Here is a 20,934-nt window from a genome sequence, read left to right on the forward strand (position 1 = left end):
CCTTTAGTAACACGCACCTTAAGAAAACAAAAATGAATAAAATAAAAAGAAAACTTAGTTAAAATCACTATTCAAGAGGCTTTACAGCATATACTGCATTTTACCGTATAATTTGTTCTTCTTATAAAGTTTTCTTCTTTTTGTGTCGTTAACATTGAATATTTAATCCGCTGGCAAAAAAAATGGGGCATTAGAGGGGTAACTTATCGCAGATCCAAGTTAAAATTAATCTTCGAATTCAGCAGATCAAAAAAGTCACATCTCATTGGATCATGGATAATTAAAGAAAAGTGATCGTGAAAAATTAAGATTTTAGCGGCTAAAGGTGGGTATTAAGTTCGAGTTTAGCCGCTAAAATTGTCATTTTTTCACGATTACTTTTGTTTAATAATCTATTTTAAGGAATACAAACTTTATGAAAATTTGCTTTGGGCTATTCCCCATCAAGTTATAATAAAATTTGTAACAAATATGTATAATTTTATGCATTTTTTTACTTTACCGATGTATCAGGCTCACTTAGACTATTCAGTCCATTGTGATACCACATTGGTCAACTGCTCTCTTATCACTGAGTGCTGCCCGATTCCATGTTAAGCTCAATGACAAGGGACCTCCTTTTTATAGCCGAGTCCGAACGGCGTTCCACATTGCAGTGAAACCACTTAGAGAAGCTTTGAAACCCTCAGAAATGTCACCAGCATTACTGAGGTGGGATAATCCACCGCTGAAAAACTTTTTGGTGTTCGGTCGAAGCAGAATCGAACCCACGACCTTCTGTATGCAAGGCGGACATGCTAACCATTGCACCACGGTGGCTCCTTTTTTTCTTCTACGAAGGTAAATATTGTTCGACGAGCAATAATTCATTCAATAAAGCCCAATATTTTGGTTTAAATTCTAAACCAGTGCCTTTTTAACAGGTTGGCTGATAAGTCCGCGGTCTAACAAAGTTTGCCTGAAAATAGGCCTCAGGTTTCCCTGCGAGCATCCTTTTGAGGTCTGAGAACAAGAAAAAGTCGCTGGGGCCAGATCTGGAGAATACGGTGGGTGGGGAAGCAATTCGAAGCCCAATTTATGAATTTTTGCCATCGTTCTCAATGACTTGTGGCACGATGCGTTGTCTTGGTGGAACAAAACTTTTTTCTTCTTCATATTGGACCGTTTTGCCGCGATTTCGACCTTCAAACGCTCCAATAACGCCATATAATAGTCACTGTTGATGGTTTTTCCCTTCTCAAGATAATCGATAAAAATGATTCCATGCGCATCCAAAAAACAGAGGCCATTACTTTGCCAGCGGACTTTTGAGTCTTTCTACGCTTCGGAGACGGTTCACCGGTCGCTGTCCACTCAGCCGACTGTCGATTGGACTCAGGAGTGTAGTGATGGAGCCATGTTTCATCCATTGTCACATATCGACGGAAAAAGTCGGGTGTATTACGAGTTAACAGCTGCAAACACCGCTCAGAATCATCAACACGTTGTTGTTTTTGGTCAAATGTGAGCTCGCGCGGCACCCATTTTGCACAGAGCTTCCGCATATCCAAATATTGATGAATGATATGACCAACACGTTCCTTTGATATCTTTAAGGCCTATGCTATCTCGATCAACTTCATTTTACGGTCATTCAAAATCATTTTGTGGATTTTTTTTTATGTTTTCGTCGGTAACCACCTCTTTCGGGCGTCCACTGCGTTCACCGTCCTCCGTGCTCATTTCACCACGCTTGCATTTTGCATACCAATCAATTATTGTTGATTTCCCTGGGGCAGAGTCCGGAAACTCATTATCAAGCCAAGTTTTTGCTTCCACCATATTTTTTTTCCTTTCAGAAAACAGTATTTTATCAAAACACGAAATTCCTTTTTTTCCATTTTTTTCACAATAACAAAAGTTGCTTCACAAAAGACGCTCTATCTCACATACTAATTGACTTACAGACGTCAAATTTTGACACAAATCATTTGAAGGTTGGTACTATATAAAAATAATATGCATTTAATACTTGCGACGCCATCTATGTGTCAGACCGGGGACTTATCAGCCAACCTGTTATTTCTTTTCTACTGTTATTCCACGCATTCATTGGCATAAAATGGATTATTACTGATTTAGTTTTCCCTTTAGCGGCTAAAGGTGAGTATTAAGTTCGAGTTTAGCCGCTAAAATCGCCATTTTTTCACGATTACTTTTCTTTAATAAGACTTTTTAAGGAATACAAACTTTGTGAAAACTTGCTTTGGGCTATTCCCTATCCAGTTATTATAAAATCTGCAACAAATATGTATAATTTTATACCTTTTTTTACTGTTTTAGTTTTCACTTTAGTGAAAAAACTCGAACTTAATACCCACCTTAAGCTCGAACTTAGTACTCACCTTTAAGGTGGGTATTAAGTTCGAGTTTAGCCGCTAAAATCGTCATTTTTTCCATAAAGTTAAAACTAAATCAGTAAAAGGCCATAAAACTATACATATTTGTTGCAGATTTCATTATAACTTGATGGGAATATCCCAAAGCAAATTTTCACAAAGATTGTATTCCTTAAAATGGATTATTAAAGAAAAGTAATCGTGAAAAAATGACGAGTTTAGCCGCTAATTTTCACTAAAGTGAAAACTAAATGAGTAAAAAACGTCATAAAATTATACATATTTGTCGCAGATTTTATTATAACTTGATGGGGAATATCCCAAAGCAAATTTTCACAAAATTTATATTCCTTGAAATAGATTATTAAAGAAAAGTAATCGTGAAAAAATGACGATTTTAGCGGCTAAAGGTGGGTATTAAGTTCGAGTTTAGCCGCTAAAATCGTCATTTTTTCACGATTACTTTTCTTTAATAATCCATTTTAAGAAATACAGACTTTGTGAAAATTTGTTTTGGGCAATTCCCCATCAAGTTATAATAAAATTCGCAACAAATAGGTATAATTTTACACCTTTTTTACAGATTTAGTTTTCACTTTAGCGGCTAAACTCGAACTTAAGGTGAGTATTAAGTTCGAGTTTAGCCGCTAAAATCGCTAAAGTGAAAACTAAATCAGTAAGAAAAATACATGAAATTATTCGTATTTGTTGCAATTTTTATTATAACTTGATGGGGAAAAGCCCAAAGCAAATTTTCACAAAGTTTGTATTCCTTAAGATGGATTATTAAAGAAAAGTAATCGTGAAAAAATGACGTTTTTAGCGGCTAAACTCGAACTTAATACCCACCTTTAATACCCACCTTAAACTCGAACTTAATACCCACCTTTAAGGTGAGTATTAAGTTCGAGTTTAGCCGCTAAAATCGCTAAAGTGAAAACTAAATCGGTAAGAAAAATGCATGAAATTATACATATTTGTTGCAAATTTTATTATAACTTGATGGGGAAAAGCCCAAAGCAAATTTTCACAAAGTTTGTATGCCTTAAAATGGATTATTAAAGAAAAGTAATCGTGAAAAAATGACGTTTTTAGCGGCTAAACTCGAACTTAATACCCACCTTTAGCCGCTAAAATTGTCATTTTTTCACGATTACTTTTCTTTTTTATTCCATTTTAAGGAATACAAGCTTTGTGATAATTTGCTTTGGGATATTCCCCATCAAGTTATAATGAAAACTGCAACAAATATGTATAATTTTATGACGTTTTTTACTCATTTAGTTTTCACTTAAAATTAGCAAAAATATGTATAAACTCGAACATAATACCCACCTTAAACTCGAACTTAGTAACCACCTTAATGAATAAGAACTATGAAATTAACTATTATATTCAGAACCGTCTTTAACCTATTAGAGGCCCTGGGCATATTAGTAAAGGGTGATTTGTTAAGAGCTTGATAACTTTTTTTTAAAAAAAAAACGCATAAAATTTGCAAAATCTCATCGGTTCTTTATTTGAAACGTTAGATTGGTCCATGACATTTACTTTTTGAAGATAATTTCATTTAAATGTTGACCGCGGCTGCGTCTTAGGTGGTCCATTCGGAAAGTCCAATTTTGGGCAACTTTTTCGAGCATTTCGGCCGGAATAGCCCGAATTTCTTCGGAAATGTTGTCTTCCAAAGCTGGAATAGTTGCTGGCTTATTTCTGTAGACTTTAGACTTGACGTAGCCCCACAAAAAATAGTCTAAAGGCGTCAAATCGCATGATCTTGGTGGCCAACTTACCGGTCCATTTCTTGAGATGAATTGTTCTCCGAAGTTTTCCCTCAAAATGGCCATAGAATCGCGAGCTGTGTGGCATGTAGCGCCATCTTGTTGAAACCACATGTCAACCAAGTTCAGTTCTTCCATTTTTGGCAACAAAAAGTTTGTTAGCATCGAACGATAGCGATCGCCATTCACCGTAACGTTGCGTCCAACAGCATCTTTGAAAAAATACGGTCCAATGATTCCACCAGCGTACAAACCACACCAAACAGTGCATTTTTCGGGATGCATGGGCAGTTCTTGAACGGCTTCTGGTTGCTCTTCACTCCAAATGCGGCAATTTTGCTTATTTACGTAGCCATTCAACTAGAAATGAGCCTCGGACGTAAAGCGCGAAACACATTTCGAACCGAACACTGATTTTGGTAATAAAATTCAATGATTTGCAAGCGTTGCTCGTTAGTAAGTCTATTCATGATGAAATGTCAAAGCATACTGAGCATCTTTCTCTTTGACACCATGTCTGAAATCCCACGTGATCTGTCAAATACTAATGCATGAAAATCCTAACCTCAAAAGAATCACCCTTTATAATGGGCCCCCTATTACTTTGACAGAACACTATTTTGTTATAATAAACAAAAAAAAATATATAGATAAACAAGGTTTTTATTGATACTCGGATTAAGCGAATAGATACATGTAGTATTTGTCACAAACGTAACTCCCTTAGCATTAACAGGTTAGTGATTAAAAATCTACGTAAGATTTCAATTATATTAGAATTCAAGAAATTTCAGTTTATTAATTCTTTTGTAAAAATACGAAAATAGGAGCAAAGGTAGAATTAAAAATTAAAAAAAAAATCGATCGGTGGTTAGTGGTACTTTAAACCGGCAACTGCAACTATAAAACAAAATCGATTAGAATACGCGGCAGAGAAGGGCAACTTTAAACGACTTAATTCCTTTACAACTTTTTACGACTCAATCATCTTTTTTATTGGACATCAGAAGTTGGCGTTAGGGAGACTGGCGTCGGGGTTGCCGCCTATTACATGTCGTTTGAAGAGGGACCCTTCTATAGTTGAGACAGGCAAAATCGTTAGGTTAAAGTGGCAGCCCGATTAAATTTCAGGCTCACTTAGACTATTCAGTCCATTGTGATAAGTCAAAATCGTTAATCACTTCTTCAAATTCTATGCTTTTTAGCACATAACATCCCAGCAAAAAATTATAAGTACTTCTAAGGGCACAGCTTTAAAGCACTTCCAAAAAAATGTCCTCCAAAGATGTTCTTTATTTTAACTACTCAGGAAGTTCTTTTAACTCAATATTTTATAACTCACTTTTTTCATATTTTTAAATGGTAATTTTAACTTTTTTGTTTCAAATAGGTTAAAAACAGAGCAGGGATTAATAAAATGATACAAATTATTCACATTTTTTCAAAATAATTGCTAAGTACAATCTAGAAAAATTGCGAATTTTTGGAAATATTTGAGGTCAAAAGTTCGAACAAAGGTTAGAATGCATTAAAAATCATAAAAAAATATAAAAAAAATTATTTATTCGGCCACATATCACAATTTTTTATAATTTACATCCAAAACACTGAATTCAGATCAAACCTTAAGAAGTAAAGCAAATTCAGTGCAACGGCTGTGGAAATTGTGGACATCCGTCATATGACAAGCCCATGTTAAATTCATCGGTTCTGCGCCAATTTTGCCACATTTTCACTACGACGCTTTGGCGACGCTTTTTTGCCCTAATCTTAATCTCTCTTGATGCATTGTACATCTCAAGCCATTTTTAGTTCTTTTTAGTTTGGAGAACTTTCCCCATTGCAGTTAGTAACCATCATGCTTAAAAAGATTCTCATTGCGATTTCTACATTTGGAAATGTGTCGTCACACACAGTCTTCAATAATGAAGCAATCGTGCTGAAATTTTGCACAAACTCGTCTTTTGTCTACAGGCAGGTCAAGTTCGAAGATGGGCTATATCGGTCCAGGTTTTGATATAGTCCCCATAAAAACCGACCTCCCGATTTGGGGTCTTGGGCTTATAGAAATCGAAATTTTTATCAAATTTGCCTGAAATTGGAAATCTAGAGGTATTTTATGACCATAAAGAGGTGTGCCAAAAATGGTGAGTATCGGTCCATGTTTTGGTATAGCCCCCATATAGACCGATCTCCCGATTTTACTTCTTGGGCTTATAGAAACCGCAGTTTTGAGTCAATTTACCTGAAATTGGAAATCTAGAGGTATTGTAGGACCACAAATACGTGTGCCAAAAATTGTGAGTATCGGTCCATATTTTGGTATAGCCCCCATATAGACCGATCTCCGTATTTTACTTCTTAGGCTTATAGAAACCGCAGTTTTTATCCAATTTACCTGAAATTGGAAATCTAGAGGTATTGTAGGACCACAAATACGTGTGCCAAAAATTGTGAGTATCGGTCCATGTTTTGGTATGGTCCCCATATAAAACGACCTCCCGATTTGGGGTCTTGGGCTTATAGAAACCGTAGTTTTTATCCAATTTGTCTGAAATTGGAAATCTAGAGGTATTTTAGGACCATAAAGAGGTGTGCCGATTTACCTGAAATTGTAAATATTCTGGTATTTTAGGCTCACAAAAACATGTATCGGATTAAGTTTTTATCGGTGCATTTGGTAATGCCTCCATATAGACCGAATTTCACTTCTTGAGGGTGTGGAAGGCGCACTGATCATGAAAATTGCTTGAAACTCAATGTAAAATTTCCAGATTTTACTTCTACAGATTTAAGATTTCAAATCAAGACGTTATTTTATAATTTTCTTGCACACTTACAAGAGATGTTAATGATTCCTCTAAAACTCAAACAAAAATGGTTCTTATAAATCCAGAATCTGATATAGTCCTCATAGGTGAAATCTTTAAATTTATCTTAGGGAAGTGTCCTCAAGTGCTCAAGCCCTCCTGAAATTTCAAAGGAAACCCTAATATTTGGTTCATGGTGGTGGGTATCTAAGATTCGGCCCGGCCGAACTTAGTGCTGTATATACTTGTTTTAACATAGAATTAGTTCCCTCCTTTTTATCTGTCCACAATTTTCAAGTATTCTGTTAAATGCAAACATTCTATTTCTAACTCTTTCTCAATAACACTTTCACAATAATATTTAGCAATTTGGCAGGGACTAGGGGGCCTTGGGCACATGTCCAGAGTGCCCAGTGGGAAAGAGGGGTCTGATTATATTTAAATTAAAAGATGTCAGATTATTGAAAGGCGCTCGGAATGTTTAAGTTTAAATTAGATGGTTTAAAATTTAATCCCAACATATTTTCGAGTGTCAACTTTTCCCTCGTTAGAAAATGTACTCTAACCTCTAAGCTCACACAATTCGTTTCATTTCCGCATTGTTTGTTTACTTTGAATGTTTGTTTATATTGAATAATGAATGGAATGGACAATTTAAGGAAGTAACTAAACTCAGAAAGCCAAACTCTTTGGATGGATCTTTGGATTTAATAATACTATACTCTGTGCAAAATTATTCATTGCAAGACATTCCGTCCGGATAAACTTATGGTGGACGACGCATAGCTATGTGTTTGTTCGTTACTTGGACTACGTTTTTTTAAAAAGGTAAATATTGTTCTCGAAAACATAAACTAATTCCTGGATTTTTATTTGTTTTATTGTCGGAGCTACGCATTCAGACTGATCATTGTTACCATTGTGCGAATTTAGTCGCATTTTGGCACAGTCGAATATATTTACGAAAAAATATTAAATTTTGATTAGTGATCGACTAAAAAGTTACTCCCAACTGCCCAGAAACGGAATACTACCTGTCAGAAATGTAAAATTCTGATAGTTTCATAAATCTATACAAATAAATAAAGCTTGTATAAAACTGGGCAAAATAAGACGAGAAAAAACAAGAGTCTATTTTGCGCTGTATGAAAACAGCTTTTTCCATCCGAAATTTCACACAGAAACAAGGTAGAATAACGAAAACATGAAACTTTCTCCGGAGAAAAAAGCTAAAGTTGTTACCAAATTGCGTCAATCAATGATTCTCACAAAAAATTAGCAAATTAGTTAAAAGTTGAAACCTCAAAATTACTTTATCAGCATTAAATAATGAAGATTGGATTAGTACTAAAATATAAAGATGATAAAAAATTAGTTTAACCTTTCTGTGCGTGATGTGGTCCTGCTGGACCTTTTTGATTTTTATTCCTACATAACTTTATCTTTTACATGGTTTGCAGCGTGATAGTTTATGACTTCTTGTATTAAAGTGTTTTAAGTTGAAAACTGTAAATTTTTATGTGATTGAATCATTAAATCGGTTTTTATAGGTATTTTAAAAAGTTTAGTGCGATTCTGCGTGATGAGGTCCAATGGGACCTACCACTAATTCCATTAGTGGTTTCAGCTCAGTTTAAAAAGCAGCGTAAAGATATTGCGATTTTTGGATTTGGAACAATTAATAACAATAACATCCTTTCAGAAAATACCGTTATTTAGAAGAATTTATCATTTTTGAAATTTCCATTGGTTTCGTTGCTTTGTAGTACATAATTTTATGTCTTCCGAAGATATATCCACTGTAGCGAAACAACAAGAGGAAAAAAAGCTATTTGAACTTCATAGTAATCGTGGTCGATCTAAGTTTTTATATTTCTATACATATTCCAGACCCATCGGCTCCTGGAATTTGGCAAGATGTTCCTCCATTTAGACCAAGTTTGAAGTAACCACTATCCACATAATACTGCGAAAAAACGAGCGTCACTAAAAAAACCGTATGGGTTTTCCTTCCAAAAACCCAGTTTGTTCAGAACATTCAACTACCAAAACAATATATTGTTGCTTGGTACTTATAGGTACCTCGCCTGTGACAAACATCAGAGCTCTAGAATACTAATCAAAAATGTAAACATTATCTGTATTCTATTAAAAATTAAAGAAAACTCTATATTTACAAACAAATATCTATATATGCAATTTGTGCTTCATAGAAGACTCCACCTATAGTAAATAATCGAAAAATATCGTAGGGATAACCTCTCTACCATCCGTTTTTTATTATAGGTCCCACGGGACCTTATCACGCTGGTATCGCTTCCGGTGTTATCACATACTCAAGGGTTCATGATATGTGTTTATATTTTACTGAAATGTGACAGAGAACTGTTCTTTTTCGATAGATGAGAATATTACAAATTTCCAACAGTTTCCACATCTTTATTTTATGCAACTATTAAGTTCCGACATATGGAATTTAACTCCCAATGTTACATTACATCGATGTTACATTACATTACGGAGCCACCGTGGTGCAATGGTTAGCATGCCCGCCTTGCATACACAAGGTCGTGGGTTCGATTCCTGCTTCGACCGAACACCAAAAATTGTTCAGCGGTGTATTATCCTACCTCAGTGCTGCACACAAAAAATTATCACCAAAATTTTTTCAATTAAACACTTAATTGAATTTGGAAACGGATTCAATTAATATGTTAATTGATTCAATTAATTATTTAATCAAATCCGAATAAAATCCCATTAAAAAAATGATTGATATTTGTTATACATATTCCAGACCCATCGGCTCCTGGAATTTGGCAAGATGTTCCTCCATTTAGACCAAGTTTGAAGTAACCACTATCCACATAATACTGCGAAAAAACGAGCGTCACTAAAAAAATCGTATGGTTTTTCCTTCAAAAAACCCAGTTTGTTCAGAACATTCAACTACCAAAACAATATATTGTTGCTTGGTACTTATAGGTACCTCGCCTGTGACAAACATCGGAGCTCTAGAATACTAATCAAAAATGTAAACATTATCTGTATTCTATTAAAAATTAAAGAAAACTCTATATTTACAAACAAATATCTATATATGCAATTTGTGCTTCATAGAAGACTCCACCTATAGTAAATAATCGAAAAATATCGTAGGGATAACCTCTCTACCATCCGTTTTTTATTATAGGTCCCACCGGACCTTATCACGCTGGTATCGCTTCCGGTGTTATCACATACTCAAGGGTTCATGATATGTGTTTATATTTTACTGAAATGTGACAGAGAACTGTTCTTTTTCGATAGATGAGAATATTACAAATTTCCAACAGTTTCCACATCTTTATTTTATGCAACTATTAAGTTCCGACATATGGAATTTAACTCCCAATGTTACATTACATCGATGTTACATTACATTACGGAGCCACCGTGGTGCAATGGTTAGCATGCCCGCCTTGCATACACAAGGTCGTGGGTTCGATTCCTGCTTCGACCGAACACCAAAAATTGTTCAGCGGTGTATTATCCTACCTCAGTGCTGCACACAAAAAATTATCACCAAAATTTTTTCAATTAAACACTTAATTGAATTTGGAAACGGATTCAATTAATATGTTAATTGATTCAATTAATTATTTAATCAAATCCGAATAAAATCCCATTAAAAAAATGATTGATATTTGTTACGTTTCCAATTAAAATATTAATTGATTCAATCAATTTGTTAATCAATTCGGAAATAATTTTCAATTACAAACGTGATTGAATTTTTTTCCGTTTCCAATTACATATGTGATTGATCCAATCACCTTTGTGATTGAAACTGAATAATTTTGAGCAATGGAAAGAGCGAAAAGAGAACAAGAGAATGGGTATTTATTGAACAATGTATGATGGAGAGATCAGTCTGTGGAAGTAACTCGTAACGAACGGTTGGGTTTTGGTTTTTCGCGTAAATTGAAAAACATGATTGGCGACATTCTGTCTGCTGCATTCAAAATGTGTGCATAAATATTTTGAACGCAACAACAAATCATAGCAAAGGGTTGAAATAAATAAACTGTACAACAACAAACGGACACGTGGTAAAGGTTTGAAAAAAATATATGACAGAACGCATTTGAAATTACCTGTGTTTGTGTTTTGTGGTATTGTAAAAATGGAAAACAATCTACGTTTATTGAAGGTAAAAAATTTTGAAATGTGAATACCGTTTTCCATTGAAGCCTGTTTACATTAAACGGACTAAAAAAATATATTTTTTATTCATTTCTTTTAGTGACCAATTTTATTTCGTGAAATTGACCAATCAATCCCACCAACTCCATCATTTTATCAAATATATAATAATATGTTTGCAATAAAAAAGTGGGTACCGTATTGATCTTTTAAAATTATAAATTTTTTTCACTCCTAGTTTTCTTAAAACCAAGAGCGGTATGGGTTTGTTGGAAGATTCACCTTGAAGTTGCGAAGTAGCGTTGGCATTAAATTGCATTTTTGTTTTATCTGTCTTTTTCAGTTTGAACCCAAGTAGAGAGCAGTATATCTGGTATATAAACTAATGAGCTGAATTATGTAATGGTAAAAAAGTTCTATCTTTTGGATTTAAAAATATGAAAAATATCCGATAATAATAAAAATATGTATTTTCCATTTATATTTTTTTCTATTTCCAGAATTTGCAAAGTATCGTCAATATAATACCAAATATTACATTGCTTTCCAATTATTTTTGTCTTTGATTGGTTCAAATTTTAATAGACGATTTTAATGTGTGGAAATTTTGGAAAGGAATTGTTACTAAAATTAAATTACCGAGCTCCTTAATACACCTTTTTATGCTAAAAGACTACAACTGCAAAAGAAGATTATAAATCTGCAACCTGGAACTAAGAATTGAACTTGATATTCTATGCAGGTAATGTTTAAAAAAATTAACTTTTAATTGAACAAAATTAAATTCGAATTATTCTGTTTACTTTCAGAAAAACTAATTTAGCTTACAGGCTGCTGAATTATTGGAAATCTAGGCGCATCTACATATTAGAAGGAACATGCTAACACACACAAAAAAATTTTTTTCTGATTCAATCACGAAATTAATTGATCCAATTAATTTTTTAATTGAAATGTCTTCAATCACGAAAATGATAGTATCAATCACAGTTTTAATTGGGCATAGAAAAAATTCTTGATTAAAAAATTAATTGATTTCATTGCCAAATTTCAATTAATTTTTTAATTGATTCAATTAAAAATTTAATTGATGTTGATTGCAAAACTCAATTAATTTATTAATTAAAAAAGGTAACTATTTTTAATTACATTCTGAATTGGCTTAGAATTTTTATTTGGATTAACAATTGATTGTTTGAAAAAAAATTTTAACTAAAAATTAAAAAAAAATGTTCATCATCATCATAAACTGACTTAGTCTTCCGAATTTGATTAAAAGTTAATTGTATCAATTAACTTTTTAATTAAAAATTTTAAAATGTTCAATCATTGACTTAATTAACTTAATGTTTCTATCTTGATTAATAAGTTAATTGTACCAATTAATTTATTAATTGAAAAAAATTTCAACTTCAATTAACTTTTTAATTGGAAATATTTTGGTGATATTTTTTTCTGTGCATGGTTATTATTATAAGGAAGATAATGATTTATATAATTTATTTTTTCACCCTATAGTTGCTATTGATAGTAGTTGTATTTGTAAGTTATGTTAGAACAAAACACAAATGACAAGAACCAAATTTATTTGTCTATTGCATAATTCAAATAATAATAAAATATTAAATATGTTTTATAAGAAACGCATATTTTCTTTTATTTCAAAAGAAAAAAAACTAATACGATTTTGGGTTCGCAATATAAAAATTTTTTGATCGAAATTTATAGCCAATTTCAATTAATTATTTAATTGAATGAATCAAATAGTTGATTGATTTTTGTCGCGAAATTAATTAAAATTTTAATTGATTCAATTAAAACTGTGATTGAATTTTATGTTAAAAATCAATCACGTTTTTAATTGATTCAATCACACAATTAATTGATTCCGTGACAAAAGTCAATTAAATTTTTAATTAAAAATCGTGTTGGTTTTCAATCAAAATGGGTGATTGATACCATCATTTTCGTGATTGAAGACATTTCAATTAAAAAAATTATTGAATCCGCGATTTTCGTGATTGAAATCAAAAAAAATTTTTTTGTGTGTGGTGAAATTTCTGAGGGTTACAAAGCTTCTCTGAGTGGTTTCACTGCAATGTGGGACGCCGTTCGGGCTCGGCTATAAAAAGGAGGTCCCTTGTCATTGAGCTTAACATAGAATCGGGCAGCACTCAGTGATAAGAAAGAAGCTCACCAATGTAGTATCACAATTGACTGAATAGTCTAAATGAGCCTGATACATCGGGCTGCCACCTAACCTAACCTACATTACATCGCTCTTCAGAGCAACGTTTCAACTTTAAGCTATATTCAAAATTCGGAAAACGAAACCAAACTTTTTCGCGTAAGAGGCCACTTCTTCGCGCTGCTGAATTCATTAATTTACAGGTTGAGATGTCATGATACCGGTCCATATACAAATATAGGTAATACATTCTTTGTTTGCATACATTACCTTTCACTGGTCGCAAATGACTGCTTTACAGGCGATCCCATTCCAACCAAATTTAAGACGCTATAGAGAAGCTGCTCGTACAAAAGGGAGTTTTGTCGGAAGTGAGCTGATGAAAGGTTAGGCGACATATTAGCTTCCATGAGGTATACGCGAAGGTTTTCGTCAACGATAAAGTCGAAACGCATCAAGTCAAAAAAGTTGTGTACTCTGTAGGAGCGCAAAACATTTGCGATATCTTGTTCTTTAGCCAATATTATTTTACGAATAATTTCTTCAACTTGTGTCCAAATTATTGAGGGATCTCTATTTCGATCCTGAACGTATGCATCGAAAGCACCGCGCATACCACCGTTTAGACGACTATAGTACTTCTTTAGGGAAGGAACCTGCCATGTAGGCAAGTAGTCATCGCCAACAACATATTGATCGACGTTGGAAACATTGAGTGGGTAATATTTAACAGCACAATAGCGGAATAAAACATCTCCACTATAGATGTAAACCCTTAAAGGGTTTATGGATGTAATGACAACATATACACCTATATCAAATTTGTGTCCATCAACCAAAAATGGATTTTGTACGAATTCCTGGACAAAAGAGTTATTCGAATTCATGTTGATTTGATCTGGAGAACGTATAACAATTTCTCTATGTTCATTATGTTTTTCAACAAAACGTGCTAAGGGGTTTTGGCGAGCATACTTCAATAATTCACTATTTTGCAGTGGTAAACGAAACGCACGAGGAATAAAAGGAAGCTGAGTTATTGATAGATCAACTTTATTTGTTAGGAAACCACAACCAGGAAAATGGTTAATAGTTTGGTGTTTCCCCAAATTCTTTATGGACTGAGACATTTTCTTAAATGGATAATCATGAGCCCACAACAAATTCCAATTGTTTTCCAAGCCGGTACGTACGTATCCCAACTTTTCCAATATATTTTTAACGTGTTTTAGGTGATCCTCATTCGTGCTCAACCCATAAATGGCATAGGTTTTTGGCGAATTTACATTCATTACATCGCTTTCAGTTTTTGCTAAAATACCCACATTGTTCCAATAAAGATTGGACGTAAATCTTACTGGAGCGATGTCATATAAAATAGTTGAAAGCACAGATGCTACCACGAAAATTAGCATCGACTTCAAAGGTATGGAGCTACAGGTATGGAGGCCCTGCAAAGCCAGTAGAAAGTAGAATTTTTAGTTTTTTCAATTATTGTTATTATTAGTATTCAATATTATCTTACCAATACTTTACGATTATTTCTTGTTCTTAGTTCGTTATCCATATTTTAAAATGAAAATGTGCTGTGCTTTAATTTAAAGTAAGACAAACAACTTTCTCCAATAAACACAAAGCCAATTATGATTACAAAACTAAAGCACTAGAGGTCTCTGCCAACAGAACGACATAACGTTTGCTTAGACCAGGGGTGGAAAATACAAATTTTAAGAAAGTACAAATAAGGTATTTTTTTGAGCGAAAAAAGTACTTTTCAGTAAATTTCAACAAAAATTCCATTGGAAGATTATTGTCAAGAGCTCTTTTGGACGGAATTAAAAAAAAAGTTTGTCAATTCCTCCTTAAATATATTCTACCGTAATATTGTAATCATTGTTGCCACAGTTGGTAGTATTCTACTGTTTTCGATAGAAATAAAATTTTGACATTTCCCAGTCAGAAATTTACGATGGTTAAGGCCGGTATGCACCTCTAGCGAAATTTTCGGTAGCAAAAATTTATTTAAGTCTACAACAAAAAACAGGGCTGTGTATACAAATTTTAAAGCAGCTAATCGGTTTTAAAAATTGTTAATATATGTTCCAAAAATTCTTCAAATAAATTCCCTGCCAACATTTTTTGAATTTGGGGGCGCTTCAGAGAATCCCCACTACGTCGAAAACAGTCGTATACGATATCCAAAACTCCTCGGAAAAGCGCCGTCACTATTGAGAAGTTGTACCACGCCAAGTTACTACAAAAAAGTATCGCATGAGTGCAATTATTAGGAGCCCTTCTGGATACATTTAGAAGGACGCCAATAAGAGCCCCTTCTAACAATCAGACAAAGTGCATTTTAAGATAGTTGTAAAAGAATCATTGTGGTCAAGTAAAACACGATTGTTTAGAAGTTTATTAATTTTATGAAACATTTATAAATTCTCATAAATATAACATTTATACGGCTATCACATCACATTTAACACATTTTTATGCATTAATAAGAGATTGATGTTGAGTTACAAGTTGTAAGTTAAATGTTGTAGCGTCTATCAGCCAGTACTTTTATTCCCAATGGAGGCGGCGTGTCTGGAAAAATATTTGAAAAACTATCACTTTATTCCATTTGGAAAGTCAAAAATTGTTCACCAATTTACTTTTCACAATTTTAAGCGTAATAACTATGTTTTCAGCACTTTATTTTCGTTTTCATTGAAATAAATTATAATAAGCCAGTTGCGCTTGGTGTTTCACAAAATATAAAATGGATATTGTAACAATAGTGATGGCAAAATACTTTCATGCGAATAGTGATGGCAAAATACTATCACAGTTGGCGATTGTTGCAGTGTCACTTACGAGTCTGTGGTAGCGATGAGGATGAAATGGAACATTGAAATGCTGGCAGGGTTTACTATTTACAGACCTTTTAAAACTTTTACGCACGCAATGATTGTAATAAATTAAATGTTTGCTGCCAAAATATGCTTTTGACAACCCTGTTATTTTCATTAGAGGTGCGTACCAGCTTCCGAAATTGAACGCTACCGAAAATTACGTTAGCATAAATAGCAATGCATTTCTTATGAGAATGAAATTTTTCGCTAGAGGTGCATACCGGCCTTTATAAATATTGAGCGCTGTAACAGCGTTGGAAGCCCACGTTGAAACAACGTTTGCTAAACAAATTAATTGACATTTTCCATAAAATTATCGTTGAAAATTCATGTTCCATCAATGTCCAATGGTTTTTAATGAGTAATGGAGGTATTATTGTTGATAGGAATTGATTTATAATAGGATAATGTTCCTTTATCATATAAAGTGAATATGTACATTAACAGTGAAACCACTAGGAACAACAATTTTGATTAATTTTACAAACGCTGATCACACTGACATCACGCCAAAACTCAAATATAGGTACTTATTTATCGACTAATTGAAGAAATTTTGTTAGACATAATTACTTTTTTTAACATGTTAAGGTGAGTATTAACTTCGAGTTTAGCCGCCTAAATCGCTAAAGTGAAAACTAAATCAGTAAGAAAAATGCATAAAATTATACATATTTGTTGCAAATTTTATTATATAAAAGCCCAAAGCAAATTTTCACAAAGTTTGTATTCCTTAAAATGGATTATTAAGAAAAGTAATCGTGAAAAATTACGTTTTTAGCGCCTAAAGCTGAGTACTATGTTCGGTTTTTTCACCAAAAGACTAAATTAAAAGTACAAATATATTTATGAAGACGATTATATTTTGATCGGCCTAAAGGCCGGTATGCACCTCTAGCGAAATTTTCGGTAGCAAAAATTTATTTAAGTCTACAACAAAAAAACAGGGCTGTGTACACAAATTTTAAAGCAGCTAATCGCTTTTAAAAATTGTTAATATATGTTCCAAATATTCCTCAAATAAATTGTTTATTATATACAGACCTTTTAAAACTTTTACGCACACAAGGATTGTAATAAATTAAATGTTTGCTGCCAAAATATTTGTGACGTGTATCTTTTTAGAGTTATTTTATAAATTTCTTTTTTGCAAAAATTCTAATGTTTTATTTTCTTCCTTCTTGCTATTGTTATTGTCACTAGTTCGGCTTGCTACATGTCACCTTTTTTTGAGAAGCGAATAATTCACAATAACGTTTTCCAAGGAGATCATATGGTGCAACCGATTTGAAAAACGTTCGATCACACAGCTGACGATCACACAGCTGACTCCTTCCAGTGTGAACATTTGTCGACGGAGGTGACGTTTTGCGCAACCCAGATCAAAAATGTCTTTCATATTTTAACACCTTCAGGATAAGATCAGTATCAGTCAACAGATATAAAAAAGTGTAATTGAATAAGTGTAATATAATATAGTGACATAATCAGATATACTTATGGCCAGTTTCTCATCCTCCGATTAATTTTAACCGGTGGATAGACCTCCGGTTAGTAAAATTTTTGTATGGGATGAGCTGTTTTATCGACACGATAAATAATAACAAGACATTGAGAAACTGGCCCTTATAGTCGTATAATTGTGATTTCGACAAACTCGAGGTGAGAACAATTTGTGTTCCTTGTATTTTAGAATATTTGCTAAAATTATGCGGAACCAGGCAATATAATCTTGGGACATGAATTAAACATGGGGTGGAATTGTATGTGCAACACAGAACCACATTTTTCGTACTATACCAACCCAAGTTTAATTCAAGACCTGACGATTTTATGGAAATTTGGAGGTTAGGTTTAATATGTATAATTGGACATTGGTGGAATATATTTGCGAATTTCATTGACGATATAGATTGATTTCGTGATATATTAGGTTAGGTTAAAGTGGCAGCCCGATTAAGATTCATTAACTAAAAGTACCTATTACTTATGGGCACTTCTAGTTTTAACCGCTGAACCTTCTTGATTATTTTTCTTTGTTGAACCAACCAGATTGTTCCAAAAACATTAGCAGACTGCTTAAGTTAACGTTTTCCAGATCCGCCAGTAATCTGAAGCTATATGCTCCTAAAAGTTGCTTGCGCTTTACACAAAATGCAGGACACTCACACAAGAGGTGTTTAATTGATTCTTTTTCCTCCGCATCATGACAGCTCATACAATAGTCATTATACTTCGCGCCAATAGTTTTTGCAAAATCGCCTATCAGCGACCCGTTATAGCAGATATCAGGAGTGATATCTGACGTCTCGAGAACATTAGCATATCTAGTGTGCGGTTTAAGTTGAAATGGGGCCATATTTGCTTGGTGTCGTTACAACCCTTGCAATTCTCCCATCGAACATTTGCCATCCTAACAGCCTTCTCACGCAGCATGAGCTTGCAGGTAGCTAGGGGCATACCAACAAATTCCAGTTCCCCTGGAATATGTAAGGTAGTCCCTAGCCTTGCCAACTCATCCGCTTCGCAGTTCCCCGGTATGTTCCTATGGCCAGGCACCCATATTAGGTGAATATTGTACTGCTCAGCCATCTCATTGAGAGATTTGCGACAGTCGATGGCCGTTTTCGAGTTGAGGAACACAGAGTCCAAGGATTTTATTGCAGGTTGACTGTCTGAGTATATATTAATGCCAATATTTGTTGGAACATTTCTTCTCAGCCAATTCGCCACCTCTCTTATTGCTAATATTTCAGCCTGAAAAACACTACAGTGATTAGGTAATCTTTTCGCTATTCGAATTTCCAGATCTTTAGAATATACTCCGAACCCCACTTGTCCATTCAATTTGGAGCCATCAGTATAGAAATCTATATATCTTTTATTCCCCGGGGCCTGTGTACACCACGCCTCACTGTTGGGAATTAGAGTTTCAAACTTTTTGTCGAAAAGTGGTTTTGCCAGGGTATAATCCACTACGTTAGGCACATCTGGCATTATTTTGAGGACCGAACTATGACCGTACATTTTTTCTGACCACAGCGATAGCTCGCGCAACCGCACAGCCGTTGTTGCAGCTGACTGTTTGGCCAAAATGTCTAAAGGCAATAGATGTAGCATGACATTAAGGGAGTCTGTTCCTGTCTTACTAAATGCGCCTGAGATACATAAGCTCGCCATACGCTGAACTTTATCTAAACAAGTCGGTTTCTGAAGTGCCGGCCACCAGACTACAACACCATATAGCATTATAGGTCTAACTACTGCAGTGTATAGCCAATGCACAATTTTTGGTTTTAGTCCCCACTTTTTCCCTATTGCCTTTTTGCACGAGTACAAAGCTACCGTGGCTTTTCTCGCCCTCTCTTCAATATTAAGCCTAAAATTCAGCTTCCTGTCCAAAATAACGCCAAGGTATTTTGCACACTCACCAAAGGGAATTTCAGTACCCCCGAAGGAAATGGGCCTAACCGTGGGAGTTTTACGATCTTTGCAGTACATGACTAGTTCTGTCTTTGCTGGATTTACACCAAGACCATTATCTTTCGCCCATTTCTCAGTCATCCGGAGAGCTCTCTGTATAATATCTCTGATTGTGGATGGGAATTTTCCCCTGACTGCTAGCGCCACATCATCTGCGTATGCCACCACTTTTATCCTTTCTTTTTCTAGGGAAACCAGAAGGTTGTTTATAGCAACATTCCAAAGAAGAGGTGATAGAACTCCTCCTTGGGGAGTGCCTCTGTTCACATACCTTTGTATGTTTGCTTGCCCTAGTGTGGCTGAAATACGTCTCTTTATTCGAAGTTCGTCTAACAGCCTAAGTATACCTGGATCAACATTCAGAGTTGTCAGTCCATTTAATATCGAGCTCGGATGGACATTATTGAACGCACCTTCGATGTCTAGAAACGCCACGATTGTGTATTCTTTGACAGATAGTGAGCTTTCAATAAAGCTGACTAGTTCATGCAATGCGGTCTCAGTAGACCTGCCCTTCGAGTATGCATGCTGTCGTTTCGAGAGCAAACTTGAATCCACGTTATTTCTAAGATACATGTCTATCATCCTCTCCAGGGTCTTAAGTAGGAATGAGGATAAGCTGATTGGTCGGAAATCCTTCGCACTCGAGTGAGAGGCTTTTCCTGCTTTAGGTATGAAGACGACTTTTGTTTCCCTCCACTTTTCTGGAATATATGCTAAGTTTACACATCGTTTATATATCACCGTCAACCAGGGGATAACTCTTTCAGCCACTGCCTGTAACTCCGCCGGAGTAATTCCATCAGGTCCGGGGGATTTGAATGGTCCAAAGCTATTTAAAGCCCATTTTATTCTAGATTCCGACACAATTTCCTCGATAGGAAATGATCGCTGAGCCTCTGTTACACCGCCGGAACATGGTTCAACCGTCTGATTTCCAGGGAAGTGTGTGTCCAAAAGTACCTCCAACGTCGCCTCACTGGACGTTGTCCAATTTCCCTCCGATGTTTTAATGAAACCTGGAGCGGTGTTAGTGGATGCTAGTACCTTCCGTAGTCTGGAAGCCTCTGACGTATTCTCAATACTGCTACAGTAATCATCCCAAGAGTTTTGTTGAGACCTTCTCAGTTCTCGTTTATATTCTCTCAGATTCATCTTGTAAGTGTCCCAATCCTCCGGAGCTCTTGTGGACTTTGCTTTGTTAAAGAGCTT

At 34.7% G+C, this 20,934-nt stretch overlaps 1 protein-coding gene and 1 long non-coding RNA gene across 6 annotated transcripts in view; one reads left to right on the top strand and one right to left on the bottom strand.

Moving 5' to 3' along the window:
* TTLL15 (tubulin tyrosine ligase-like 15) overlaps positions 1 to 15,017 on the bottom strand; it is a 165,912-nt gene extending 150,895 nt beyond the window's left edge. For all 5 annotated transcript variants that reach the window (XM_075291237.1, XM_075291238.1, XM_075291239.1 and 2 more), the window contains exons 1-2: positions 14,868 to 15,017; positions 13,613 to 14,793 (exon numbers count right to left, since the gene is read on the bottom strand). In XM_075291237.1, the coding sequence (XP_075147352.1) occupies positions 13,613 to 14,793; positions 14,868 to 14,909 (1,223 nt within the window). In that variant the 5' untranslated portion in view covers positions 14,910 to 15,017. The remainder of the gene's footprint in view (positions 1 to 13,612; positions 14,794 to 14,867) is intronic.
* On the top strand, positions 10,946 to 11,551 carry LOC142240448 (uncharacterized). Its single transcript, XR_012723281.1, has 3 exons — positions 10,946 to 11,161; positions 11,255 to 11,343; positions 11,498 to 11,551. It is a non-coding gene; the product is annotated as an uncharacterized LOC142240448 (long non-coding RNA).
* Positions 15,018 to 20,934: the final 5,917 nt, after the last annotated feature.

This window comes from Haematobia irritans, chromosome 1, assembly GCF_050003625.1.
Source record: "Haematobia irritans isolate KBUSLIRL chromosome 1, ASM5000362v1, whole genome shotgun sequence".
Lineage (NCBI taxonomy): Eukaryota > Metazoa > Arthropoda > Insecta > Diptera > Muscidae > Haematobia > Haematobia irritans.